Source organism: Chlorocebus sabaeus, chromosome 8 (assembly GCF_047675955.1).
Source record: "Chlorocebus sabaeus isolate Y175 chromosome 8, mChlSab1.0.hap1, whole genome shotgun sequence".
NCBI lineage: Eukaryota > Metazoa > Chordata > Mammalia > Primates > Cercopithecidae > Chlorocebus > Chlorocebus sabaeus.
In genome coordinates, this window is record NC_132911.1 from 102,341,939 (window position 1) to 102,365,952 (window position 24,014).

General features: G+C 36.2%; 1 protein-coding gene across 2 annotated transcripts in view; it reads right to left on the reverse strand.

The window, feature by feature from the left end:
• STK3 (serine/threonine kinase 3) overlaps positions 1 to 24,014 on the reverse strand; it is a 332,625-nt gene that overhangs the window by 118,667 nt on the left and 189,944 nt on the right. For both annotated transcript variants that reach the window (XM_008001185.3, XM_038000245.2), the window contains 2 exons: positions 22,198 to 22,335; positions 13,086 to 13,211 (listed from right to left, as the gene is read on the reverse strand). In XM_008001185.3, coding sequence (XP_007999376.2) covers positions 13,086 to 13,211; positions 22,198 to 22,335 — 264 coding nt within the window. The remainder of the gene's footprint in view (positions 1 to 13,085; positions 13,212 to 22,197; positions 22,336 to 24,014) is intronic.

Sequence of the window (24,014 nt, forward strand, 5' to 3'; positions counted from 1 at the left end):
ACTTGCTCTGTGTTATATTTGCTCCGTCACTGCTTAAGGACCAATCCAGAGTCTGGACTGGAAACAGCTACAGTAAAAGCTGCCAGAGAATACAGGTCCTCTGGGCTGAAAATAAATCAGAAGCAAAAGTTGGCAATACAGATCTCTCACCATGCTGAAAAGACCTTTCATCTATGAAATAATCAAAAAGGAGAAAACAGAATGGAGAAAAATTTCATTGAAAACAACTGGGACACCAAAATATCCATCTAAAACTTTCTGTCATATCCTAAAAGAAAGTCAACTCCCCAGTACCACAACTAAGTAGGTAATGGCCAAATGAATCCCTCAAACTAAAGCTAAAGAAAAAAAAAAGAAGAACCAGAAAGTTTCATGGGCCAAAGGTAACCAAGCTAAGTTGTGAACACAAATAACAAGAGGTTGCAAAGCAACAACCTTGACTTAACAGATACAGATGTTAGGTCAAGCACAGTATCAATTAGATAAGGAGGGGCCCAAGATTGTACTTTTGTTCCACCACGTTGACAAAATTATTGTAAAAGACCCAGTGGTTAAGAAAAAGAAAAGTATCATTTATGTCTATTCTTTTTGTTGTGTTGTTGAGAGACAGGGTCTAGCTCTGCAGTGGTACAATCTTGACTCAATGCAACCTCTGACTCCTGGGCTCAAGCAATCCTTCCACCTCACCCTCCTGAGTAGCTGGGACTACAGCTGAGCACCACCATGCCTGGCTAATTTTTGTATTTTTTGTAGAGATGGGGTTTCACCATCTTGCTTAGGCTGGTCTTGAACTCCTGAGCTTAAGCTATCCACCTGCCTTGGCCTCTGAAAGCGCTAGGACTACAGGCATGAGCCATCGTGCCTGGACCATTTACTTCTATTCTAATCAACTATAAATTTGGGGTATGAGTTGCTTTAATTGTCGTGATTCCTTGTAATGCTACCTTACAGAAGTTTTCCCTTTCCTGCTTGTCACTTTGTTTGACAACTTCTCTAAAACAAATCAGAATTGAACAAACTATGATTTTTTTCTTTGAATTGTTCTAATTTATGGGCACTCAAGGAGTCTGTTAATCACTGAAATATATTAAGGGTTTTACAGATTTATAAAGAGATCATTTTACAAACTCAATATCAAAAATTACAATTTTAGGCCAGGCACGGGGGCTCACACCTGTAATCCCAGCACTTTGGGAGGCCGAGACGGGCAGATCACTTGAGGTCAGGAGTTCAAGACCTGTCTGGCCAACATGGTGAAATCCCGTCTCTACTAAGAGTACAAAAACTACGCAGGCATGGTGGCAGGCGCCTATAATCCAAGCTAGTCAGGAGACTGAGGCAAGAGAATTGCTTGAACCCAGGAGGTGGAGGCTGCAGTGAGCTGAGACTGCACCACTGCACTCCAGCCTGAGCAAGAGTGAGACTGTCATTCACAGATAGATAGATAGATAGATAGATAGATAGATAGATAGATTGATTGATTTTAAAAATAAAATAAAAATTACAATTTTAGAACACTCCAAGAAATTATGAACGGCAGGAGCTCCCATCAAAACGGAGATTAGAACACGGGTTTATGCCTTCCCTCGCAAAACCCTCTCAAAACTACAACAAAGTCACAGAAAAGGATAAACCCAAAAAGACAAACAGCACAGGGGAATAGACAACAGCATATAGGAGATGTCAAAAATGTGGAAGCTAGAAAAAATGTTTGGAAGTTAGAAAACAGATAAATAGGTAAGTAGCTAACTCAGCAGACCAAAAATAAAACTTAAGCTTGCAAAGAGAAAAGTCACAAGCAGCATGTGAATTCAGAGTAGTGAACCCTACCATCTTTTACAGTAAGATTTGCTGGTCAACTAGTTCCACTCTTATACACAGAGCTGCCAGAGGTAATTTTAGTGCTTCTCTCAAATATAATCCCAATACATTTGAAGAAAGCCCATAAAATGAAGTGTTAGAGATCAAAACAAACACAAAAGAAACACAGACAAGGCAGGGAACAAAAGAAAACTCAAAATAATAATAAGGAAATAATAACGTAGAAGAGAAAGCTATCTTAGATATTAAATATCTAATATGAAAAAATAGCAAGTTTGGAAGATAAACTTCAGGCAATCTGAGAAGAACAAAAAGAGAAAAAGAGGGAAAAGGAAAGAGAAAAGATAATTGAAAGACTAACCTAAGAGGTTCAACAACCAAATAAAAGGAGATCCAGAGAGAGAAAAGAGAGACAGTGAAAATTATCCAGAAATAGCAAACATGAAATCACACAGAACTGAAGAGTGTTTCCAGATTTAAAAAGTCAAAAGACATTCCATACGATGAATGGGGAAAAGATGTACACCAAGGTACATTATTAGGAAAGTTTTAAATAACAGGGACAATCTAAGGATCCAAAAAGCTCCCACATTCAAACATTCAAAGAATCAGGTATCAGAATGGCATCTATCTTCTCATCAGCACTATTGCTGAGCAAGGAAAAAGAGCAAGGTTTTCAAAATTAAAAAAGAAAGTTATTTTCAATCCAAAATTTTACACTCAATCAATCAATTAAGGGTAAATGTACAATAAAGACATGGTCAGATATGTAAGGACTGAAAAAAACTGCTGATGTCAGGAAGCTACTGGGAGATATGATACATAAAAACAAGGAAGTAAAACAAGAAAGAAGACAACATCTAGGAATAAAGAGATTACAGAAGAAAAAAAGAGGACATTCCACAGGTTGATGTTGAAAGGAAGTCTTAGGATGACAGCTGCTCAACACTCCTAAAGAGCAATTAGTTCAGATTAGTAGAGGACAGAAGACTAGAGAAGGCATGAATCAATAAAAAAATAAAAAAGGTACGGTATTAATAAATTGTGTTTGAGCATACACAGAGGAGTTCAGAGCTCCAGCAGAGAGTCTGGGAATATAGCATTGGGGAACAAACTTAGTGATTAGAAAACTATAAAAACCACAACAGTAACAAAAACCGAGACAATTATTGGTTCAGAAAGTCACAAAAAGAAATAACATGTAATCATAATATGAGATAAGTGAACAGTATTTACACAGTTATAACTATATAAGAATTTGTTTTAATTGTGATTACACAGGAAAAATTAGAAATAACAAGTAATCAATTCTTTTACAAGGTTTCAATTTGTCATCAATAATTTCATCTGAACTATTTCTTATTAAATAAAATTTACTTTTTACCATGTAAGGGAATAAGTAAATGTTCTTTACTGGTTTTCCTCAAAAAAAAAAATATATATATATATATATATGTGTGTGTGTGTGTGTATGTATATTTGTACATACTTTCAAATATATGTATACAAATACACATATATACACATATATTTGAGGAAAACCAGTAAAGAACAAACATATATATTAATAAAAATAAAAAATATAAAAATATATATTGTAAAAATATAAATATATAATATATAAATATATATATATGTTTTTTCTTTTTAGAGAGACAGAGAGAGAAAGGCTGGAGTCCAGTGGCATGATCATGGCTTACTGCAGCCTCAACTGCCCAGGCTCAAACCATCCTCCCACCTCAGGCTCCCAAATAGCTGGGACTACAGGCATGCATCACCAAGCCTGGTTAATTTTGTGGGTTTAAAAAACAATTTTTTTTTGTAGAGACAGGGTTTCACCATGTTGCCCAGGCTGGTCTTCGACTCCCGGGCTGAAGCAATCAGCCTGTCTTGGTCTCCCAAACTGCTGGGATTACAGGCGCGACCCACTGTGCCTGGCCCAAATATATTTATTTTTAATTTTAAAACTAGGTTTATAAAAATATCTACCAACTCTTCCAAACATATTTGCCAGCTAAATTTTGTTTTAAAATGTTTTTTTAAAAATTGAATCTATATCGGTTCATACCAGATCAGTAATATTATTTTGGTGGCCACAAGGTAGGGCAAAACCAGTAGGGGCAACCACCAAAAAAACCCTGAAAACTAAACAAACAGAACAATAACAACAACAACAAAAAAACCTGGCCAAAATGTTACAACAGCAGTAGTGATGGTGTAAGTAGTGGCATTAATAAACACAAAAGCTAAACTTTATTGAGCATACTATGTGCAAAACATTGTTCTAAGTGCACATATATATATATATATATATATATATATAAAATTATATCCTCATAACAACTCTATTTGCAGATGGTAAAATTGAATTAGAGAGGTTAAGTAACCTGCCCAAAGACATAAAGTTATTTGGGAACAGAACTAGAATTCACATTCAGATAGTCTGATCTATTTTTAGATAATGCAACCTCCCTTTTATCAACTAAGTACATTACAGGCTTCTGGACTGACCTGGGCTAATTCTGTTGCTGTTCTGTTCTTTACCTAATTCAAACGGTTCTCAAAAGGTAGATTTTTGGCCAGAAACAGCTCAGGCCTGTAATCCCAGCACTTTGGGAGGCCGAGGCAGTTGGATCACTTGAGGTCAGGAGTTCAAGATCAGCCTGGCCAACATGGCAAAACCTTGTCTCTACTAAAAATACAAAAATTAGTTGGGCATGGTGGCACGCGCCTGTAACCCTAGCTACCTGGGAGGCTGAGGCAGAAGAATCGCTTGAACCCAGGAGGCAGAGGTTGCAGTGAGCTGAGATCACACCACTGCACTCCAGCCTGGGCAACAGAGTGAGACTCCATCTCAAAAAAAAAAATAAGAAGGCAGACTTTTGAAGCTCCCTATTGAATAGGGGTAAGGAGAAAGAAGGGAAGAGGAGGGGGAGTTTCTGTCTAAGAAATGCTCACCTGAAACTGTATCACCACCTGAGGGGAATGGGTTATTCAAAGCACCCTGGCATTTCTCCCCATACCCATGCTGAGAATCAACTGCTTTAGTGAAGCACGTTTAAAGGGAATATGCCATTATTCAGACATTAAGGACCACAACCAACCTGAACAGCTCTGAGTTCAGACCATAAGAGGTCACCAGAAAGTCCTCATTTCTTTTCCAAGGATAGAAGCTCTAAGACATAGTCTAAGACCAATTAGACTTCTTTTCTTTGAGTCATTAATAAGTTAATATGAAGTCAAATAACACCTTTCTTTAGATAAAAGTAAAGGACCTGATATATGCATAAAAGTGAAAAGATTTCATTCAAGCTTAACATCAAAAAGTATCCCATTTTTTGCTCAACATTTCACTTAAAATTCTTCTACACCCATTTAACTCCTTGTATTTTACTTAACACTGTAATCCCTAAGAAATGTCTGAGCTCCAGTGACAAAGCAATTCTTCTAAACTCCTTATCAATCTTTTAAAGTACTTTAAAAATAGCATGTCAATGCTGCATTCTGTGCCTTATCTTATAAATTCAATTAACATCATTCTGCTTTGAAAATCATCATCCAATGTACCACATGTAGAACATTTGCTTTGCTGTTTTACTTAAAAACAAGTACTCTTTTACTGTATAAATATTTAAAAACTCATTCAAGTACCTGTATATTTCAATAAGCCTTACCAGCAAACTTACAAATTAGTATGTTAAAAATCATCAACTAAGTTCAAGAAATACATAAGAATGAATAGTGCTTGTTGTGTAAATACCAAATTACCAAATTGCATGCTTACATTTTGAGTACTAAGGATAAACTAGTATTAACTGAACAAATCCTGTATGCCTGCTTTTTATACACACAACTTAGATTAAACTTTATGTTCATTTAGTCAAAAATTAATGTAAATTTTATAAAAAATATTTTATTTTTATGAAAAAAGAGTATCACTTCAATGAAATAAATTGGCCTACTGAACATCAAGAGATGCGTAGTCTATGATAAATTAGCTGTTTTATTTAAAACTGTATATGTAATCCAATTTAAGCCAATTCACAAAAGAATCCCAAAGGAATAAATGATATAAACTATGTAAGATTCTGAGCCTTCAATGTGGACAAACTTTCCTGAGAAATTATATCTACTAATTTTAAAAGTTGCTAAAACTAAATGGCAATGCAGGATATACATTAACTGTAGAAAGACTTCAGATTCATTCTGCCTATCTCATTCTTTTAAGTGCTTGTGAGAATGTATGTGTGTACGTATGTATGTTTTCCATGCAGGGTAACATCTAATAAAATGACCTCAAAATGGAAGGTACTGCCTGAAAAAATAATCTGAAGCAAAGCATGTGAATATTGCTCAATGTGTGACTCTCCAAACTTTTTACTTTTTTCTTATAATTTCAGTAAAAAGACCATAAGAGTTTTACCCAGAAACACTAAGCTTTGCCCCAGAGAATAAATGTTTATTCAGGGGAAAAAAAAATCATAAAAACCTGACATAATTTTTAAGTGCTCACAATATTTTCAGTTCTCCCTCAAAAAGCAAAAACTAATTCCCCTCACCTTGAATATGGATAGGACTTAGTAACATATACCTAAAACGACTTGGTGTCATTGGATTTGAAACTAAGCAGTGGGCAGAAGCTAGAAGCACTTTGAAGACAGTTTTAGTAAGAGCCTGAAGAGTCATGAAAAAACTATTAGAAGCCTGATAGCTTTTAAGAAAGTTTCAGGAAGGTAAGGGAAATATTAGAAAGCTGGAGAAAAGGAGATTCTTATGTGGTGGCAGAAAATTTAGAAACATTGTTGTATTAGTTCATTCTCACTGCAATGAAGGAATACCTGAGTAATTTATAAAGAAAAGAGGTTTAATTGATTCATAGTTCCACATGGCTGGGGAGGCCTCAGGAAACTTAAAATCATGGCAGAAAGCACCTCTTCACAGGGCAGCAGGAGAGAGAACTGCTGAGCAAAGCAGGGAAAGCCCCTTATAAAACCATCAGATCTCCTGAGAACTCATTCATTATCACAAGAATCGGGTGGTTATTCCCTGATTCAATTACCTCCCACCAGGTCCCTCCCATGACATATGAGGTATATGGGAACTACAGTTCAAGAGGAGATGTGGGTAGCAACACAGCCAAACCATATCATTCTGCCCCTGCCCCCTCCCAAATCTCATGTCCTCACATTTCAAAACACAATCATGCCTTTCCAACAGTCCCCCAAAGTCTTAGCTCATTCCAGCATTAACTCAAATGTGCAAGTCCAAAGTCTCATCTGAGACAAGGCAAGCCCTTTACAGCAGCACCCCACTACCATACCAATTTACTGTATTAGTCCATTCTCATGCTGCTATAAATACCTCAGACTGGGTAATTTATAAAGAAAGGAGGCTTAATTGACTCACAGTTCCACATGGCTGAGGAGGCTTCAGGAAACTTACAATCATGGCAGAAGTCAGCTCTTCAAAGGGCAGCAGGAGAGAGAAGTGCCGAGCAAAGAGTTTTGGAAAAGCCCCTTATAAAACCATCAGACCTCATGAGAATTCACTCATTATCATGAGAACAGCATGTGAGTAACTGCCCCCATGATTCAATTACCTCCCACCAGGTCCCTACCACGACACATGGGGATTATGGGAACTATAATTAAAGGTGAAATTTGGGTGAAGCCACAGCCAAACCATATCAACTGTTGACTATAAGAACCAGAAAAGTAACAGGAAAAGCAAAAAATGTACCTAATGAACTGGTTGGTCTAGCAAAGCATTTAAGATGTTGCCTGATTTCTTCCTGCTGCTATAATCAAACACAAAAGGAGAGAGATAAGCTTAAGAAACGACAATTAAACAAAAGAGGGACCAAAGACTTGTTGATTTTGTACATCTCCAGCCTCTACACACAGCAAACCATGCTACAGTTATGAGACAGCTTCCAAGCAAACCTCAAATCCAGGCAATAGTAAGGAAACTATGGTAAAAATATCAAGCTGAAAAGGTGACTGTAAAATCCTTTAAGATTTCTGAGAGATCCATGCAGTTCCTCAAATAACAGGGCTTCTAAGAAGCTTAAAGGCATTGTCCCTGCACAATCTCATCAAGAGGCTAAAATTAGGGAAACAATTATCTCAACAAAATTTATGAGTGTAGATTATTCTAATGGAGTTAGTTCCTATAAATCTCATTTATAGGAGACCCACAAAGTGTTTCTGGCAGAAACACTACCAGCATTGACTGCAGAGCACAGAGATGCCTGAAATGGAAAGAGGGCTTTGGACTCCAAAATTTCTAACCACAGGAAGCAGGCTGACAAAACTATCTAGCTCAACATACAGGCTACCTTCCATGAAAAAGGAAGAACTCAGTGGGCAGAGCAAAAAACAGAGAACATAGAAAGGAGTCATGAAAAACTATGCTGAGGTAGGAATAGAACTTAGTTTTAATGAAGAAACTTCTAACATTTGCTTGGCTGGATTCCAAAACCACTATGGAAGTTTTCTATGCACTCATGTGCACTTCCTGTCTTCCGTTTTTTTAAACAGAACTACCCACAGTGATATAATTTTATGCCTGATCTACCATTGTATGTCGGCTATTCAGGGCGGTAGGGGTGGGTTAAGAAACTTCTCTCTTTTGTTTATAGTTCTTCAGATTGAGAGGAACTGGACCTAAGGAACATTATCTCTATCTCAATGTAATTTAGAAGATGACATTCTAGATTTTGAGCCGATATTGTAAAGAAATAATACTTAGGGTAGATGGGATAGTGCGTGTATTTTGCATGGGCAGGGAATGTAAATAATGTGCGGCCAGAGGATAGTCTGAGCTAGTTTTAAAACATAACCATAAATTCTTTGGCAATTCTCCCCTCGAAAGGTGGAGCCTCATTCCTACTGCCTTGATTGCAGGCCAGACCTAGTGACTTCTTTTTTTTTCAGTTGAGGTGAACTTCATATACAAAAAATTAACCATTTTAAAGTATACAAATCAGTGGCACTTAGTACATTCACAATGTGCAACCATCTCCTCTATCTAGTATCACAAAATTTTCATCACCTCAAAAGAAAACACTCTACCCATTAAGGAGTCGCTCTCCATCCTTCCCTCCTTCCCATCCCCTGCCCACCACAATTGGGTCCTGTCCTGGTCTCTGGTAACCACCAATTTGCCTCTAATTCAATTGTAAGTTGTAAGAGTTCTTTATACAGTTTGCCTTTTTTTTTTTTTTTTTAACAGATAGGGTCTCATTATGTTGCCCAGCTAGTCTTGAATTCCTGGGCTTGGGCGATCGACCCATCTCAGCCTCCCAAAGTGCTGGTATTACAGGCATGAGCCACCGCACCCAGCTTCTATACATTTTGGATACTAGACCCTTTTCAGAAGCATAATTTGTAAATATTTTCTCTCATCCTACAGGCTGTCTTTTCACTTCTTGATAATTTATTCTTTTATGTACAAAAATGTTTAATTTTGATGAAGTTCAGTTTATCTTTTTTCTTTTGTTACTTCTGCTTTAGGATCATTTTCTAAGAATTCACTGACAAATCCAAAGTCATGAAGACTAACCCTATGTTTTCTTCTAAGAGTTTTAAAGTTTTAGCTCTTACATTTAGGTTGCTGATCCAGCCAATCAGATCTTATACTAAAAGGCTGCTGTATTTGATAAGACACAGGGGTCTAACTTCATTCTTTTACATGTGGCTGTTCAGCTGTCCCAGTACCATTTGTTGAAGAGATTGTTCTTTTCCCATTAAATAGTCTTAGCAACTCTGTTAAAAATCAGATGTCCGTAGATTTATGGATTTATTTCCAGACTTTCTATTCCCTTGGTCTACATACCTATCCTTAAGCTAGTACTACACTGATTTGATCGCTGCAACTTAATATTAAGTTTTGAAAACAGGAAGTGTGAGTCTTCTAACGTGGTTCTTTTTTTTTGATATGTTTTGGCTATTTGGGGCCCCTTTTTATTCCATATGAATTTGAGCACTGACTTTTCCTCTTCTGCAAAAAATAACCTGGAATTTGGAAATGGATCTTTAAATAATCTGTGAATTGCTTTGAGAAGTACTACCATCTTCACAATATGATGTCTTCTAATCTCTGAACACAAGATATCTTTCTATTGATTTAGGTCTTTTATTTTAGCAATGTTTTGTACTTTTCACTGTACAAGTTTTTCACCTCCTTGGTTAAATTTATTCCTTAGGTATTTCATTCTTTTGGATGCTATTATAAATGGCATTGTTTACTTAAATTCCTCTCTACATTTTTCATTGCTGGTGCCTAGAAATACAACCGAGTTTTGTGGTTGATGCTGTACCCTGAAACTTTGCCAAATTTGTTTACTAGCTCTAGCAGATTTAGATGGTTGACAGATACCAACCAGGAAGCTGCTCTAGCTCATGGGGAGCTGAACAAAGGTATCTGCACCAGTCCCTCAGGGAACCACCAGACAGGTCAAAATGAAAACTACAGTTTTTTTTTTTTTTCCAGAACAAGGTTCTTATTGTCCCCCTCCTGGCACCAGTGAGCTATACCAGGAATATGGGTTGCTGGCCCCATAGCTGCTGCTAAGCTAGAAAATAAAGGATACTAGGTATATAAGCAAAAATGTCATAATGTTTTCTTACCAAAATCTGGCAGTCTTCCGGATGCTGTAAGTTTTCTATCAGATTACAGAGTTATGCAAAAGTTGATTTGTCAGTTTTTGCCAGCTTAACAGTTGCTTCTGTGGAGATAATCGATTATTGGAGCTCCCTGCTCCACCACTCACTTGCTTTTAAAAACTAGAATGGGCCGGGCGCAGGGGCTCATGCCTGTAATCCCAGCACTTTGGAAGGCTGAGGTGGGTGTATCACCCAAAGTCAGGAGTTCAAGACCAGCCTGATCAATATGATGAAACCCGGTCTCTACTAAAAATACAAAAATTAGCCAGCTGTAGTGGCATGAATCTACAGTCCCAGCTACTCAGGAAGCTGAGGCAGGAGAACTGCTTGAACCTGGGAGGTAGAGGTTACAGTGAGCCAAGCTCATGCCACTGCAATCCAGCCTGTGCAACAGAGCAAGACTCCGTCTCAAAAAAATAAATAAAAATAAAATAAAATAAAATAAAAAGAATGTGGCAGAAGTGACAGTATTTAGCTCCTGAGACTACAACATAAAAGACAGTGAGAAGTCCTCTTTGTTCTCTCTCTTGGACCACTCACTCTGAGAGTCCCAGAATGAGCCATCCTGGAAGTGAATCCTCCAGCCCTTGTCAAGCCTTCAGATGACTGCAGCTCTGACGAACACTTAGACTGCAATCTCATAAGAAACCCTGAGAATGAATCACCTAACTAAGACCCTCTTGCGACAGCAATCTACAAATACCATGATAATAAATATGCGTTGTTTTAAGGTGCTATGTTTTGGGGGTACAAGATATTTAAAGCTGAGACTCAAAAGAAAAGAACCTAGCCACTCCAAGAGTTCTAAGGAAAAAGAGTGTTTCAAGCACAGAGTATAGCACATGCAAAGGCCCTGAGTAAGGAAAGATCTTAAGCATGTTAAAAAAAAATAATAAAAATCTGAAAGACTAGTGTGACTTAAGCTCAGCGAAGGAAAGAAAAATGGTGAAGAAAGAGATCACCGAGGGGGCAGAAAGAAACCAAAATGACTGTAACAAAGCATTAAAAAGTAGTAAAAACTGATAATATATGATAAAGTGCCTTTGAACCCACAAGAAACAACTACAAAAATTTAACATTTAAAAACATTAACTGGAGAGAAATCTGAAACTAAATGTATCTATCATCACACAGGAATCCAGTTAGGAAACAGGAAACCCCGAGAGCAAGAACCAAGGGTCTTTACATCTCCCATATCACCTACTTACCTTTGTAGAATTAATGCACAATGACAAACCAGAAAAAAATACCTTTTGAAGACACTATTTAAAATTCTAAGTAGTGAATTCATTGGTGAAAGATTTTAAGTCTAGAATACAGGCTTCAAATATCTCCTCACTAGGTATTCCATGACGATGGCCAAATACATAACTCATGTAACTGCATATCTAAAGAACATGATTATAAATCAGCTCTATGAAGATGCACATTTCTCCTTGTCCTGGGCTACCATGTGATAAAAGGTTTAATAATTGGTAAAAAGAGTAAAAGAATTTCAAAAGAATTCCCAACTGGATAACCAGTCTCTGAAATTAAAACTGAATTTAATTTAGCAAAATAATTCTATTTGTATACAGAAACTGTGAGATTTTTTTAAATGAACTTTTATGGGAGAACATATTGTTATAAAGTACATTTTCAATCAGTAAAAAATAAAATAATACACGTGTTTTCAGATTTTATGACTATTTGAATACCAAGGGTTATTCTCCTCTATATCTTTATCCAGAAAAAAAACATATAACTTGAAACACAGAGGCAAAAAATAATTAGCAAGGGATAGAAGCATCAGACACTACAAGCCAGGTGCAGTTGGCTCACACCTGTAATCCCAGCACTTTGGGAAGTCCAGGTGGGTAGATTACTTGAGGTCAGGAGTTTGAGACCAGCCTGGCCAAAAGGGTGAAACCCCATCTCTATTAAAAATACAAAAATTAGCCAGGCATGGTAGTGTGCGCCTGTAGTCCCAGATACTCATGAGGCTGAGGCAGGAGAATAGCTTGAACCTGGGAGGTGGAGGTTGCAGTGAGTCAAGATTGCGCCACTGTACTCCAGTCCAGGTAACACAGTGAGACACTGTTTCAAAAGAAAAGTATTAGACACTACAAAATGTGGTAAATAAATACAATTATTTTATTTCGTTATTTAATGTAGTAACATCAGCATAAAGTAAAAGGAACTAATGGCTAGTTTAATATGCCAGGCCCTTTTATGTCCCACCTGCAACTCCTATTCTGCTATGGTACGCTTTATCTACAACATAGCTGGCGACCAGTTAAAAGGAAATTCCAGAAGATATGACACAAAATTGTCCAAATTCAAGACAATATTTATTTAACAAACCCAGAGTTAGTATCAACTAGATACTAGGTACTGTGCAAGTTCATCCTATCAACATTACATTCCAGTAATCACTAATTCTTAAGACATCAGAAAAATATAGCAAATGTATAATGCAAACCAAATATATTTTGAGATTCAATGAAAAAACATATCTTACTTGTATAATAAAACACTAAGTGCTTTTATTTAAAGAAACAGAATTATAGAAAAATAAGTCAGCAGAAAAAAATCAACTTTTTGAAGATAATTACAAACCGAATTTTCTTCTTCCTCTTCCAATTCTCGTTGCTGTTCCTCATGCCTTTTAGCTTTGATCTCCATAGCTTCTGTGATCAGGTCTCTTAATATTGATACAGGTTTTGCATTCTTGATAAAAGGATGCTAAAAAAGTAAAATTCAATGGTATAAATTCAAAAGATTTTTCTGAATTATAGCTAACAAATGTTAAAACAACATGTAAATGTTAACCAGGATCACAGGCTTCAACAATTGTTTTTTCATCTAGAATTAAATGTATAGGTTAAGAAAATAGAATATGGCCACTGCCTAGAAATAAAGAATTTGCTTTGGGGCTTGTTTTCAAAAAGGAAAAAAAAAAACTTAAAGCACACATACAAAAATGCAACCCTGTTAATAAAACTACATTATCCTTAAAGATCTAATTGTCCAAATGAAGTATACACTAGGAGTAAAAAAGATTAAGTTAAAAATATGATTACAGATATTACACATAAAAATAAAATTATTTTGGTACTGAGTTACAGAATTTAGTTAATCTTAATAAGTTGACAGCCAAAATCAGGGGCCAAAAGGAAAGCAACTATTTTGTTACTTCTTTAACATATTTTCTGTTTTACTGTATCTTAAGTAATTTAACCTCTTCCAAAGACAAAAATATTTTTTCAGAAAATGAATGTTGCCTAATTTCTTTACCATATATAAAATAACTTGTCACTTTTAAGAAAATATCACCCTGATCTAGCTAAAATAGCTAAGCTCTCTGCAATTCTGACAAAGAGAAGGAAAACTATCATAATAGACCTAGGTTTTAAATTTCTTTTTATTGAGAAGGAGGGACACGAGAGAAAGTAGAGTGAAAGGTTATAATTTGGGATAGAAAACCTAAATTTGGGGCAGCAATCAGTTTCAGTAATTTTGCGTTATATGTCAGTAGATAGCGTCGGGTAAAAGTGACCTGAGTGAGTGAGTGAGTGAGTGAGCGAGTGAGTTATTTGTTTGTTTGAGACAGGGGCTTGCTCTGTTGCCCAGGTGCGAGCACAATGGTGCAATCATGGCTCACTATAGTCTTGATCTCCTGGGCTTAAGTGATCCTCCCACCTCAGTCTCCCTAAGTGCTAGGAATACAGGCATGAGCCACTGCACCCAGCCCTGAGTTATTTTAATAAACATCAATAGAACACAAAAATATATTCAAAGACAAAAAAAATTGTGCTGAAGAAGAAATAGATATTTGAAAGAGGCTTTAAAATGGCAAACATATCATTTGGGACAACCATAAGAAAGAACTTTTTCAGAGTACAGAAATACTAAAATCAATTGTAAAGAACCAATAAATTATTTTAGAACAGTTATAGATTAAACTTACCAGATAAATTAAGTACTATTAACATATCTGTGGTAGAGACTCCTGGTCATACACCAAAACAGAGTTGTGGTTGGACCTACAATTGCCCAACTGGACCCTACATTTCTCAGCTTAACCCATTCAGGTAGTTATATGTGACTAAGTGAATGTGGGGGGAAATACTGTGTTCCACTTCCTGGCCTGGGCTATGGAGGGCTCTTTCTTACCAATGGATAAGGGTGAGAGGTCAGGTTCTCCCAGAGTCCTATACTGGTACTGTGGGGAGTAGTCTCATTTTAGCTGATTGGTGGTGAAAGTCCTGACCCTTCACCAGACTGCCTCTGACCCACTCCAACAGGGAGGTTGTTGGGTTCTTGTTACTGCCTGGTAGGAGTGTAAGTCCAGGCTCCCATATGGTCTTCACTGGCACTCCTCACTTAGGGAGGGGGTACTTTCTACACTGCCTTGTGGAGATGAAAGCCTTAGCTTGACACTCAGTCTTCTCTGACACCACCTCAGAAGGACTGGACAGCCTCAAAAGGGTGGAAGTCTAGGTTCTCCATTTAGCCTTTGCTGGTGGGGTAGGCCATAGTTCTCTTGGTGGTGTTTGGCTAGAGTAGAACGGTTATTGTCTGAAAGTTTTCTGTCTTACTAGGCTGTCCATTTCTCCGTCCTTCTGCTTGAGAGAGCAGGTTTTTAGTTTGTGTCCAATGTTGCTTCTGGGTTGTTGGCTTCTCCACTACCCAGTGTGGGATAAATGAGGTAAAAAGAAACTCCAGAGAACTCACTCACAGCTATGTCTTTCCTTGGGTCCCACCATCTCTAGCAAGTCTATTGCCTTCTTTCCACCTTTCAGTCTTTTTATGCTTGTTTTATATACTTATAATGTCCAAGGTTTCAGCTGTACTTTAATAAGTACAGAGAAAAATATGGTTACTCAATCTGTCTAGCAGCAGAAATCCCTTCTTCAACTCACTTTAAGCACTTGTTTTATCTGAAGTGTTTTTATATAAATCATTAATTTTGAACTCTATCAGTTTAGAAATTGATAATTCAGAACATGAACAAAATTTAAGAGGAAGTATTTCAGGTTTTAAAAGAATAAACTTTTCAAGCAGTCTTAATTTTTAAAATACATCAAGAATATGATAGGTTGATCTGTAGTAATTTCTGTCTTCTCATTACTTTAGGTGGTTTAAGAATCCTCACCCTCTTTAATTTTTATTTTAGATACATTTAGAAATAGGAAATCTTTATTGCCTTTTAGATCTGGTACATTCATCTTTTTCTTGTTGAAATACTTTACAGAACCCTTCATATAATCAGCCCCTTGCCTGACAAAAATATTATATATATATTTTTTAGTTTCCACTTTTTGCCATTCATGCATTTTTCTAAGTTATATATATTCAAATCATCAATTTTTCTTTTGTTTTATTGCAATAGAATGAATATATAAATATTCTCCTATATTAATCCCTAGTTCTTTCCCATTTCCATTTTTCATTTTTCTTTTTTTTAACATTTAAGACCTTAATCTATCTGGTAATTACTTTGGTGTCTTGTGGTGAAGATCTAAGTTAATCCTCCCAACACCCCCCAAAGGCAAGCAGTTATCTCAGCACCATTTTTACTTTAAGTTGTTTCTCCCTCACTGATTAGAAATGTTATCTTCGGCAGGACGCGGTGGCTCAAGCCTGTAATCCCAGCACTTTGGGTGGCCGAGAGGGGCGGATCACGAGGTCAGGAGATCGAGACCATCCTGGCTAACATGGTGAAACCCCGTCTCTACTAAAAAATACAAAAAAACTAGCTGGGCGAGTTGGCGGGCGCCTGTAGTTCCAGCTACTCGGGAGGCTGAGGCAGGAGAATGGCGTGAACCCGGGAGGCGGAGCTTGCAGTGAGCCAAGACTGCGCCACTGCACTCAGCCTGGGAGACAGGGCGAGACTCCGTCTTAAAAAAAAAAAAAGAAATGTTATCTTCACGATATGCTAGTTTCCTTTGTATATTATATACCATTTCTGGGCATTTAATTCTGTTTCATTATTCTATCTCATACTGGCATCATATACTTTTCTAAGCATTTAACAAAAAGATGTAATTTGTTTATTAAACATAAAATTTGATTTTTCTATTAAATCAATCACTATATAATTCAGATAATGTTTATCTTTATTTTTTGCCTATATTGTTTCTCAGTGACTGAAAACGGAATATCAAAATATCCCAATTTATTTATTTAGATCAACCTCTTATGTCTTTAATTTGTAACATACAATGCTGTATTAATATACCAAGTTTATAACTGTATCATCCTTTATATTATGTTTTTTATCAATATTAAGTGACTCCTTCCTCATTTACTGATTTCTGCTGTCAATTTTGCTTTTTTAAATCATGTTATTCATATATCTTTTTATGTGTTTTATTAAAATTTCATTGCCTGTTTTTAACTTTTAACCCAAATTCTTTTAAGTATGCCTCACATAGAAATATGAGTTGGATTTTATATAAGTTTGTAAGTTTAGCTCATGTAGAAAGCATGGAGTTGCATTTATCTTATGAACTAAGTGAACCATTTAGTACTTAACTAAATATTATTTAATAAAAAAATTAACCATTATGTTAGTATATAATTACATGCTAATGCCATTTTTATCATAAATTGTTTTATATTATGTAAAACATAAATGTTTTACATAATATTCTATCATAAATGTTTTACATTTGACATCTTGTTTTTTCTGCATTCTTTTTTACGTTGCTTTGCAGTTTTAATTTTACTTCCTGCTAATCTTAAAATGCCTCTAAAAATATACACATAGTCCCTTTACAAAGGTTCAATTTAGGATTTTTCAACTTTACAATGCTGCAAAAGTGATATGCATTCAGTAGAAACCATACTTGGAATTCTGATATCTGATATTTTCCCAGGCTAGTAATATATGGTACAATACTCTCTTCTGATGCTGAGTGTGAAGGTATTAGTAAGTCCCAGCTCCCAGTGAGCTATGCGATAATGAGGGTAATTAATCAATATTCTATAGTGTACTGTGTTGTCAGCATTTTTTGGATAATGTGTTTGTGTTTTCACGTTCAATTGTGTCTACAAAACACTCAACTACACTAATTTATGTGTTCTGGGCACGTTTTTAGTAGGCTAGGCTAAGCTAGGATAGGTGTATTTTAACATGTTTTTGACTTACAATATTTTAAACCTTCACTGGGGTTGATCAGGACCTAACTCCATTGTAAGTTAAGGAGCACCTGTACTTAAAAAATTGGCAATTTGTCTGATAAAACTTCTCTTCTGACTCAAGAATACTCAAATAATATGGCCTTGCTCTTCAAATACCCTTTTAACTTTATTAGCCACTTCCTCTTTGTTGATCAAAACCATGTCTGCAGCAGTTATACAGGAAAAGCACAAGTACAAATGAAATTGGACATACTGAGATTTTGAGATTAAGAACGTTAAGCTCTATAGACTAACTGTAGCATGACACTATAGTGAATTCACACTGAACTGCATAAAAGCAGGGTTGTGGTAAACTGGATGAACCAGATAAGTATATTGGCTTTTCTTAAAAATAACTACAGCTTAGAAGGGTAGTTTATACATTCCCCTGAGAAGATAAAGTATGATGTAATTTGAAATTTCTATACTTTGTTAAATAAATGTAATTCTGCTGGTTTCTAGTTTCTGTAGTGTTGGTCTTCTTTCGCTTTTGTTAATATATAATCAGTCACTAAATCCTTCTCATTCTTTCATCAGATTTACTATTTTCTATTTTGGCAACTATTTTTTTAAACTCAGGTCCTTAACAATTCACACCTGTATTATTACAGTGCCTCCTCATTCTATTTCTATATTTTGTTGCAATATTATGCTATCAAAGACATTCTTTTCTTACATTCTCTTGTTTACATATGTAAGTAAAGTGGCTCTCAGACAAAATTGAGGCATCTCATCCTAGGCATCAGTATACCCTTCTTACTTTACTGTTGTCTGTATCTAAACTCTGACACTATTTCTCTAACTGGTGTTTCTGCTCTGGCTAAGCAGATCTCACTGTGTTCTAAAATACATCTCCCATTTTTTTGTCTTTGTTCGTATTGTTCATACCATTTCTCCTCCCTAAAATGACCTATTTCTTCTGTATGAGGTATCTGTGATTACCGTATCCATTCTTCTACTTTTACATTTATTAATCATATAGGCTGTGCATCATGAATGTAACTTCTATATTGTATTGTAATTTTTTAACATTTCTGTCTTTCGTTTCTCAAAGAATATAACTTCAGTTTTTTGTGTGTTTTGGGGGGGTGTGTGACCTTTCTACTAGTTTGTCAAAAATTTTTAGAGTAGGACAGGAGTCTTTCCTTTCTTATTGCTCTACTCTCCTCTAGGACACTGTCTTTGTTTTTATAGCTGTTTGAAGTTGCATTGTAAGTACCTGTGTTTTCCAACTTGACACAAACGGAAGAGATCATGGAAGACTGGTCACTGACTTTATTTATTTATTTATTTTGAGACAGAGTCTCACTCTGTTGTCCAGGTTGGAGTACAGAGGCGCGATCGTGGCTCGCTGTAATCCCCATCTCCCGGGTTCTAGTGATTCTCCTGCCTCAGCCTCCCAAATAGCTGGGACTACAGGCATGCGCCACCATGCCTGGCTAATCTTTGTATTTTTCGTATAGATGGGGTTTCACTATGTTGGCCAGGCCGGTCTTGAACTCCTGATCCCAAGTGATCCGCCTGCCTCGGCCTCCCAAAGTGCTGGGATTACAGGCGTGAGTCACCGTGCCTGGTCACTTACTGACTTTAGATTCCAGGTTGCCCACCAGCAGGTATAAGGATCATCTCCAGATCAGGAACTGCAGTGCTAATAGACTGAAACTGAACCTTGTCTTTTAACATCTCTAGGGTTTTAATTTCTTTATCTTTAAAAACTACTAAAATTTCAACTTAATAATCTCAAAGGATCCTTCCCATCTATGATTTTTAAAAATTTATACAATATTCTGTGTCACAGAAAATCAATCACTATTTTTTAAATCCATCATGAATTTCTTTTTAAATATTGTTTCTTTGTTTACTGGAAATGAATATGGTATAATCTGTACATGTAAGCTATAGATATATGTCAACAAAAATTTGGCAATCAGATTGTCCACTGAGAGTTACACTATGATTTAAATCAGGGGTCCCCAACCTCCAGCTGCAGACTGGTACCTGCTGTGGCCCGTTAGGAACTGGGCTGCACAGCAGGAGGTGAGCAAGCATTACAGCCTGAACTCTGCCTACTGTCAGATCAGCAGTGGCATTAGATTCTAACAGAAGCACAAACCCTATTGTGACCTGCGCAAGTGAGGGATCTACATGCTCCTTATGAGAATCTAACTAATGCCTGATGATCTGAGGCAGACAGTTTAATCCTGAAACCATCCCACCTCTGCTCATCATCCATGGAAAAACTGTCTTCCATGAAACCAGTCCCTGGTGCCAAAAAGGTTGGAGACAGCTAATTTAAATCATAACAGATAAGACATACAAAACTCCTTGAAGAGACAGAATGGTTTCTAGGCTTCCGCCAAATAAGACTCTAAAGAGGCCAAAGATAATTATCCTATCCAAAAAAAAAAATTTAAATCAGAAGTTTGTTGGGTTAAATATACACATATTACCTTTACTATGTATGTATTAAGTACTGGATACTAGGAATCCAAAGGTAGTACCCTTTGGACTACTTTAAGATACATATATATTTCAGCAGGGCGAGATAGCTCATGCCTATAATCCCAGGAATTTGGGAGGTCAAAGTGGGCAGATTACATGAGCCCAGGAGTTAGAGACTAGCCTGGGCAACATGGTGAATCCTGTCTCTATGAAACAGACAAAAGTTAGCTGGGTGTGGTGGCATGCATCTGTAGTCCCAGCTACTCAGGAAGCTGAAGCGGGAGGATAGGTGGAGCCCGGGAGGTAGAGGTTTCAGTGAGTGAGATCATGCCACTGTACTCCAGCAGGGGCAATACGGTGAAACCCTATCTCAAAAAATATATGGGCCGGGCATGGTGGCTCATGTCTGTAATCCCAGCACTTTGGGAGGCTGAGGCAGGTGGATCACTTGAGGTCAGGAGTTCGATACCAGCCTGATCAACATGGCAAAACCCTGTCTACTAATAATACAAAAATCAGCCAGGCATGGTGGCACACACCTGTAATCCCAGCTACTTGGGAGGCTGAGGCACGAGAATCACTTGAAACTGGGAGGCAGGGGTTGCAGTGAGCTGGGTGCCACTGCACTCTAGCCTGGGTGACAAAGTGAGACTTCATCTCAAAAAAATAAAAAATAAAATAAAATAATACACACACACACACACATATATAACACATACATATATTTCAAAGGAATATTGACAATATTTCAAAATAAATGTTTTAATCAATTTTTTGTGGAAAAATAAATTTTTACCATCTAAACCATTAATTTTTGAAAGGTAATATTTGCACATAACCCAAATCTCAAAAGTCTCATAAACAGTATTCATCAAAACGCAAGTCTCCATCCCAGTCCTGCCCCATCCATAGTTAGTTACCTTCTCTGGAGGCCATTTTTTTGCTTATTTTTCTAGAGATACTCCATTATAAGCATTAAGATAGGTATATATGTTGTGCGTACGTAGGTGTATTTTTCCAATCACTCTCTTTCATGGACTTTAAATTGTTTCCAACTTGTTCACAGATATTTAGGATCTTTCCAATCTTTTAAAATTTCAATGTTCTATGAATATTTTTACACATATGTTATATCACACATGGTTAAATATTTCTGTAGAATAAATCCCTAGAAGTGCAATTGTTGGATCAAAGAATATATGGATTTTTATTTTAAATAGATATTGCTGTACTGGCATCTATGGAGATTGAGTACCAAGTTACACTTTCATAACAATAAACATTATACTTAAGAGCATGTTTCCCATACCCCTCAACACATCCTTTTGGAAAAACAGGACTTTGGAAAGTTACTTTTTTTTTTCCTTTTTTCTTTTTTTGTCCTTTTAACCCAATGATTCTTTTAGAGACAGGGAAGTCACTTTTTACAAGAACCATGTTTTTCATCCTTTTGTTACTTAACAATAGAAATCATTTTGCAAATATCAAGTTTTGTTAACGTGAGACACGCTTATTATTAGTTGAAAGTTCTAAGGCTATTCTGTTGAGAAAATTAAGATTCACAAACACTTGTTATAAATATTAAATTATTTCCATTTGCATTAAATTTTAAGGTAGATTTTAAAATCTACTGACATTCTGGATACAAAGTCTACTTACAATTATTCTATCAAAAAAAAAGTGAAACTCTGAAGCTCTTCCTTTAGATAATCCTGTAACTGATATTTACAACGTGATAAACTCTTCAAGAAGTCCAGGGACCTTGTACTTACATATTTTATAGTGGAGCAAAAAGTCAAAGGACAAATGCTGAGTCAAGGAACAGAAGAAAAAAAAACATGAGAAATAGTAACTATGAAGACAAAGATTATTTTCTGAAAGGAGAAGGCTTTGGAAATTTTGTTTTAAAACAACACTGCGGGGAATGAGGGGATGAGAGGGGAAGAAAGAAAAGAAGAGAACAAAGAGGAGAGGTAAGAGGAGGGGAATGGAGGTTTACATCTTTAGAAATCAGTTATGAAACACACAGCAGTTTTGGCCAATGTCAGAAAGCTGAAAGGTATGAAGAAAATATCCTTCCTTTTGAGGCACAAGCACTGACCTGTAAAAGTTGTGTTGCAGTAGCTCTCTGCTCAGGATTCTTCACCAAACACTTTTTAACAAAATCGGTGAAATCATCGGACCAAAGTTCTGGCTTTCTGAATGTTGGTGGTGGATTTGTGGGAATCATAAAAATAGCCTAGTGCAAATGAAATATCCAAAAGACAGTAAGAATCACACTAGCACAATCAAATAAACAAATCTCTTTATCTTTTTATCAGACTCTAAATTTGAAAAATAAATTTAAGCTGTTCTAGGATTTCCAGTAAGTCTGAAATTCAGGAAGCCAATCCATCTGCTCCTAATGTAATAATTTCCCATTAAATTTCCTCTATTTGAATTGTAGCTCATTGAGCACATCATTCTTTATTTTACCTATTACTTTTTTTATCAGTCTCCAAAGAAGACTACATTTCTGACCCACTAACGATATTCCCTAAACAGATATATTCCCAAATTTTGCTACTACGTGCCAGATTTACTTCTTGTTTCAGTTTTATATAAGTACTGCTGCTTCAAATGGGTAGTAGGAGTCTAATTTGCTTTTGCAATCCAGAATATTTAAGTAAAATTACTGCTATAATATGAAATAATACTTGATAGTGCCAAGACTTTTATTTCTTTTTAAATACGAGTCAAAATTTCAAATGAAAAATTTCAAAGTAATACACTACTTTAATTTATCACTAATGATTCAGTACTAATAATTTAGTGGTAATGACAATACATTCAGATAGCTCAAAATTCAAAAACCACAGAAAGACTCCATCTCATCTCTCGCCTCCTAGACAGTCACCCTGGCATGCTTTTGCTTTTAATCTGAGTATGTTTATGACCCAAGAAGTAGATTAAAAAAACAAAAACAAAAACCTGAAGACATTCTAAATATGAAACACAAAAGTCAGTTAGGGGGCTAATGTAGATGTCCCAACATGAGCAATAAAATGTTCAAACTAGAATAGTATCTACAGGAATGAAATGGAAGAAATGAAGCATGAGATACTTCAAAGGAGGAACCAAGAGTACATGCTAATAATATTGTTTTGGAGAGGTGAAAAAGGGAAGCAAGAAAAATTACTCCAGAATTCAAGAAATAAGAAATAGGTACCTTAAATTGTAAGGCACTCAGGTATTTTAATAATTCCCTATATCATTCTTTTGAATGCCCTCAGAATATGCAGCCATTTACTACAATGCATTATCATTGGTTTCTAACTTGGAAAGTGATCCAATGGACTTTCTGTGGACACAGCAGCAAAGACTCAATATCCAAGTCTGTTGATTATAGGTTAAGAGTCAATCTTTTTACCAGTATATGCATCTTCTTTCAAAAAAGGTAAATTCTTTAATAGATTAGAATATTTTTGTATACCTCACATCATGCTATACTTAATACATCTATGGTAGTCTTTCAAAAGCAGTGTAGCCAGTATTACAAAACAATAAACATCTTTCAATCAAACAAATATTTATAAAGCATTTTTGTGTGTTCAGAACAATGCTATAATTTAGAGGTATCAAAACAAAGGGCCACAGGCCAAATAGTGCCAGTGGACCTATTTCGTTCAGACAACATCAATCTCACATTGCCACAAGGTATGAATCTGCTGTAATTAGGCTCATTTAAACTAGGACATATGTTCTTCCTCTTGCACGAGCCCTATCTAACCTGGCTCAATTATCTACTTTATGCGATGGTCCCTTTAAATATCAGATATTGTAAACCTGGCTATTACAGATTTTAAATAGGATACATATCTCAGACCCCCAGAGCTCACAGTCAACTTGTGGAGGAAAAACAAACACATATGAAACAAA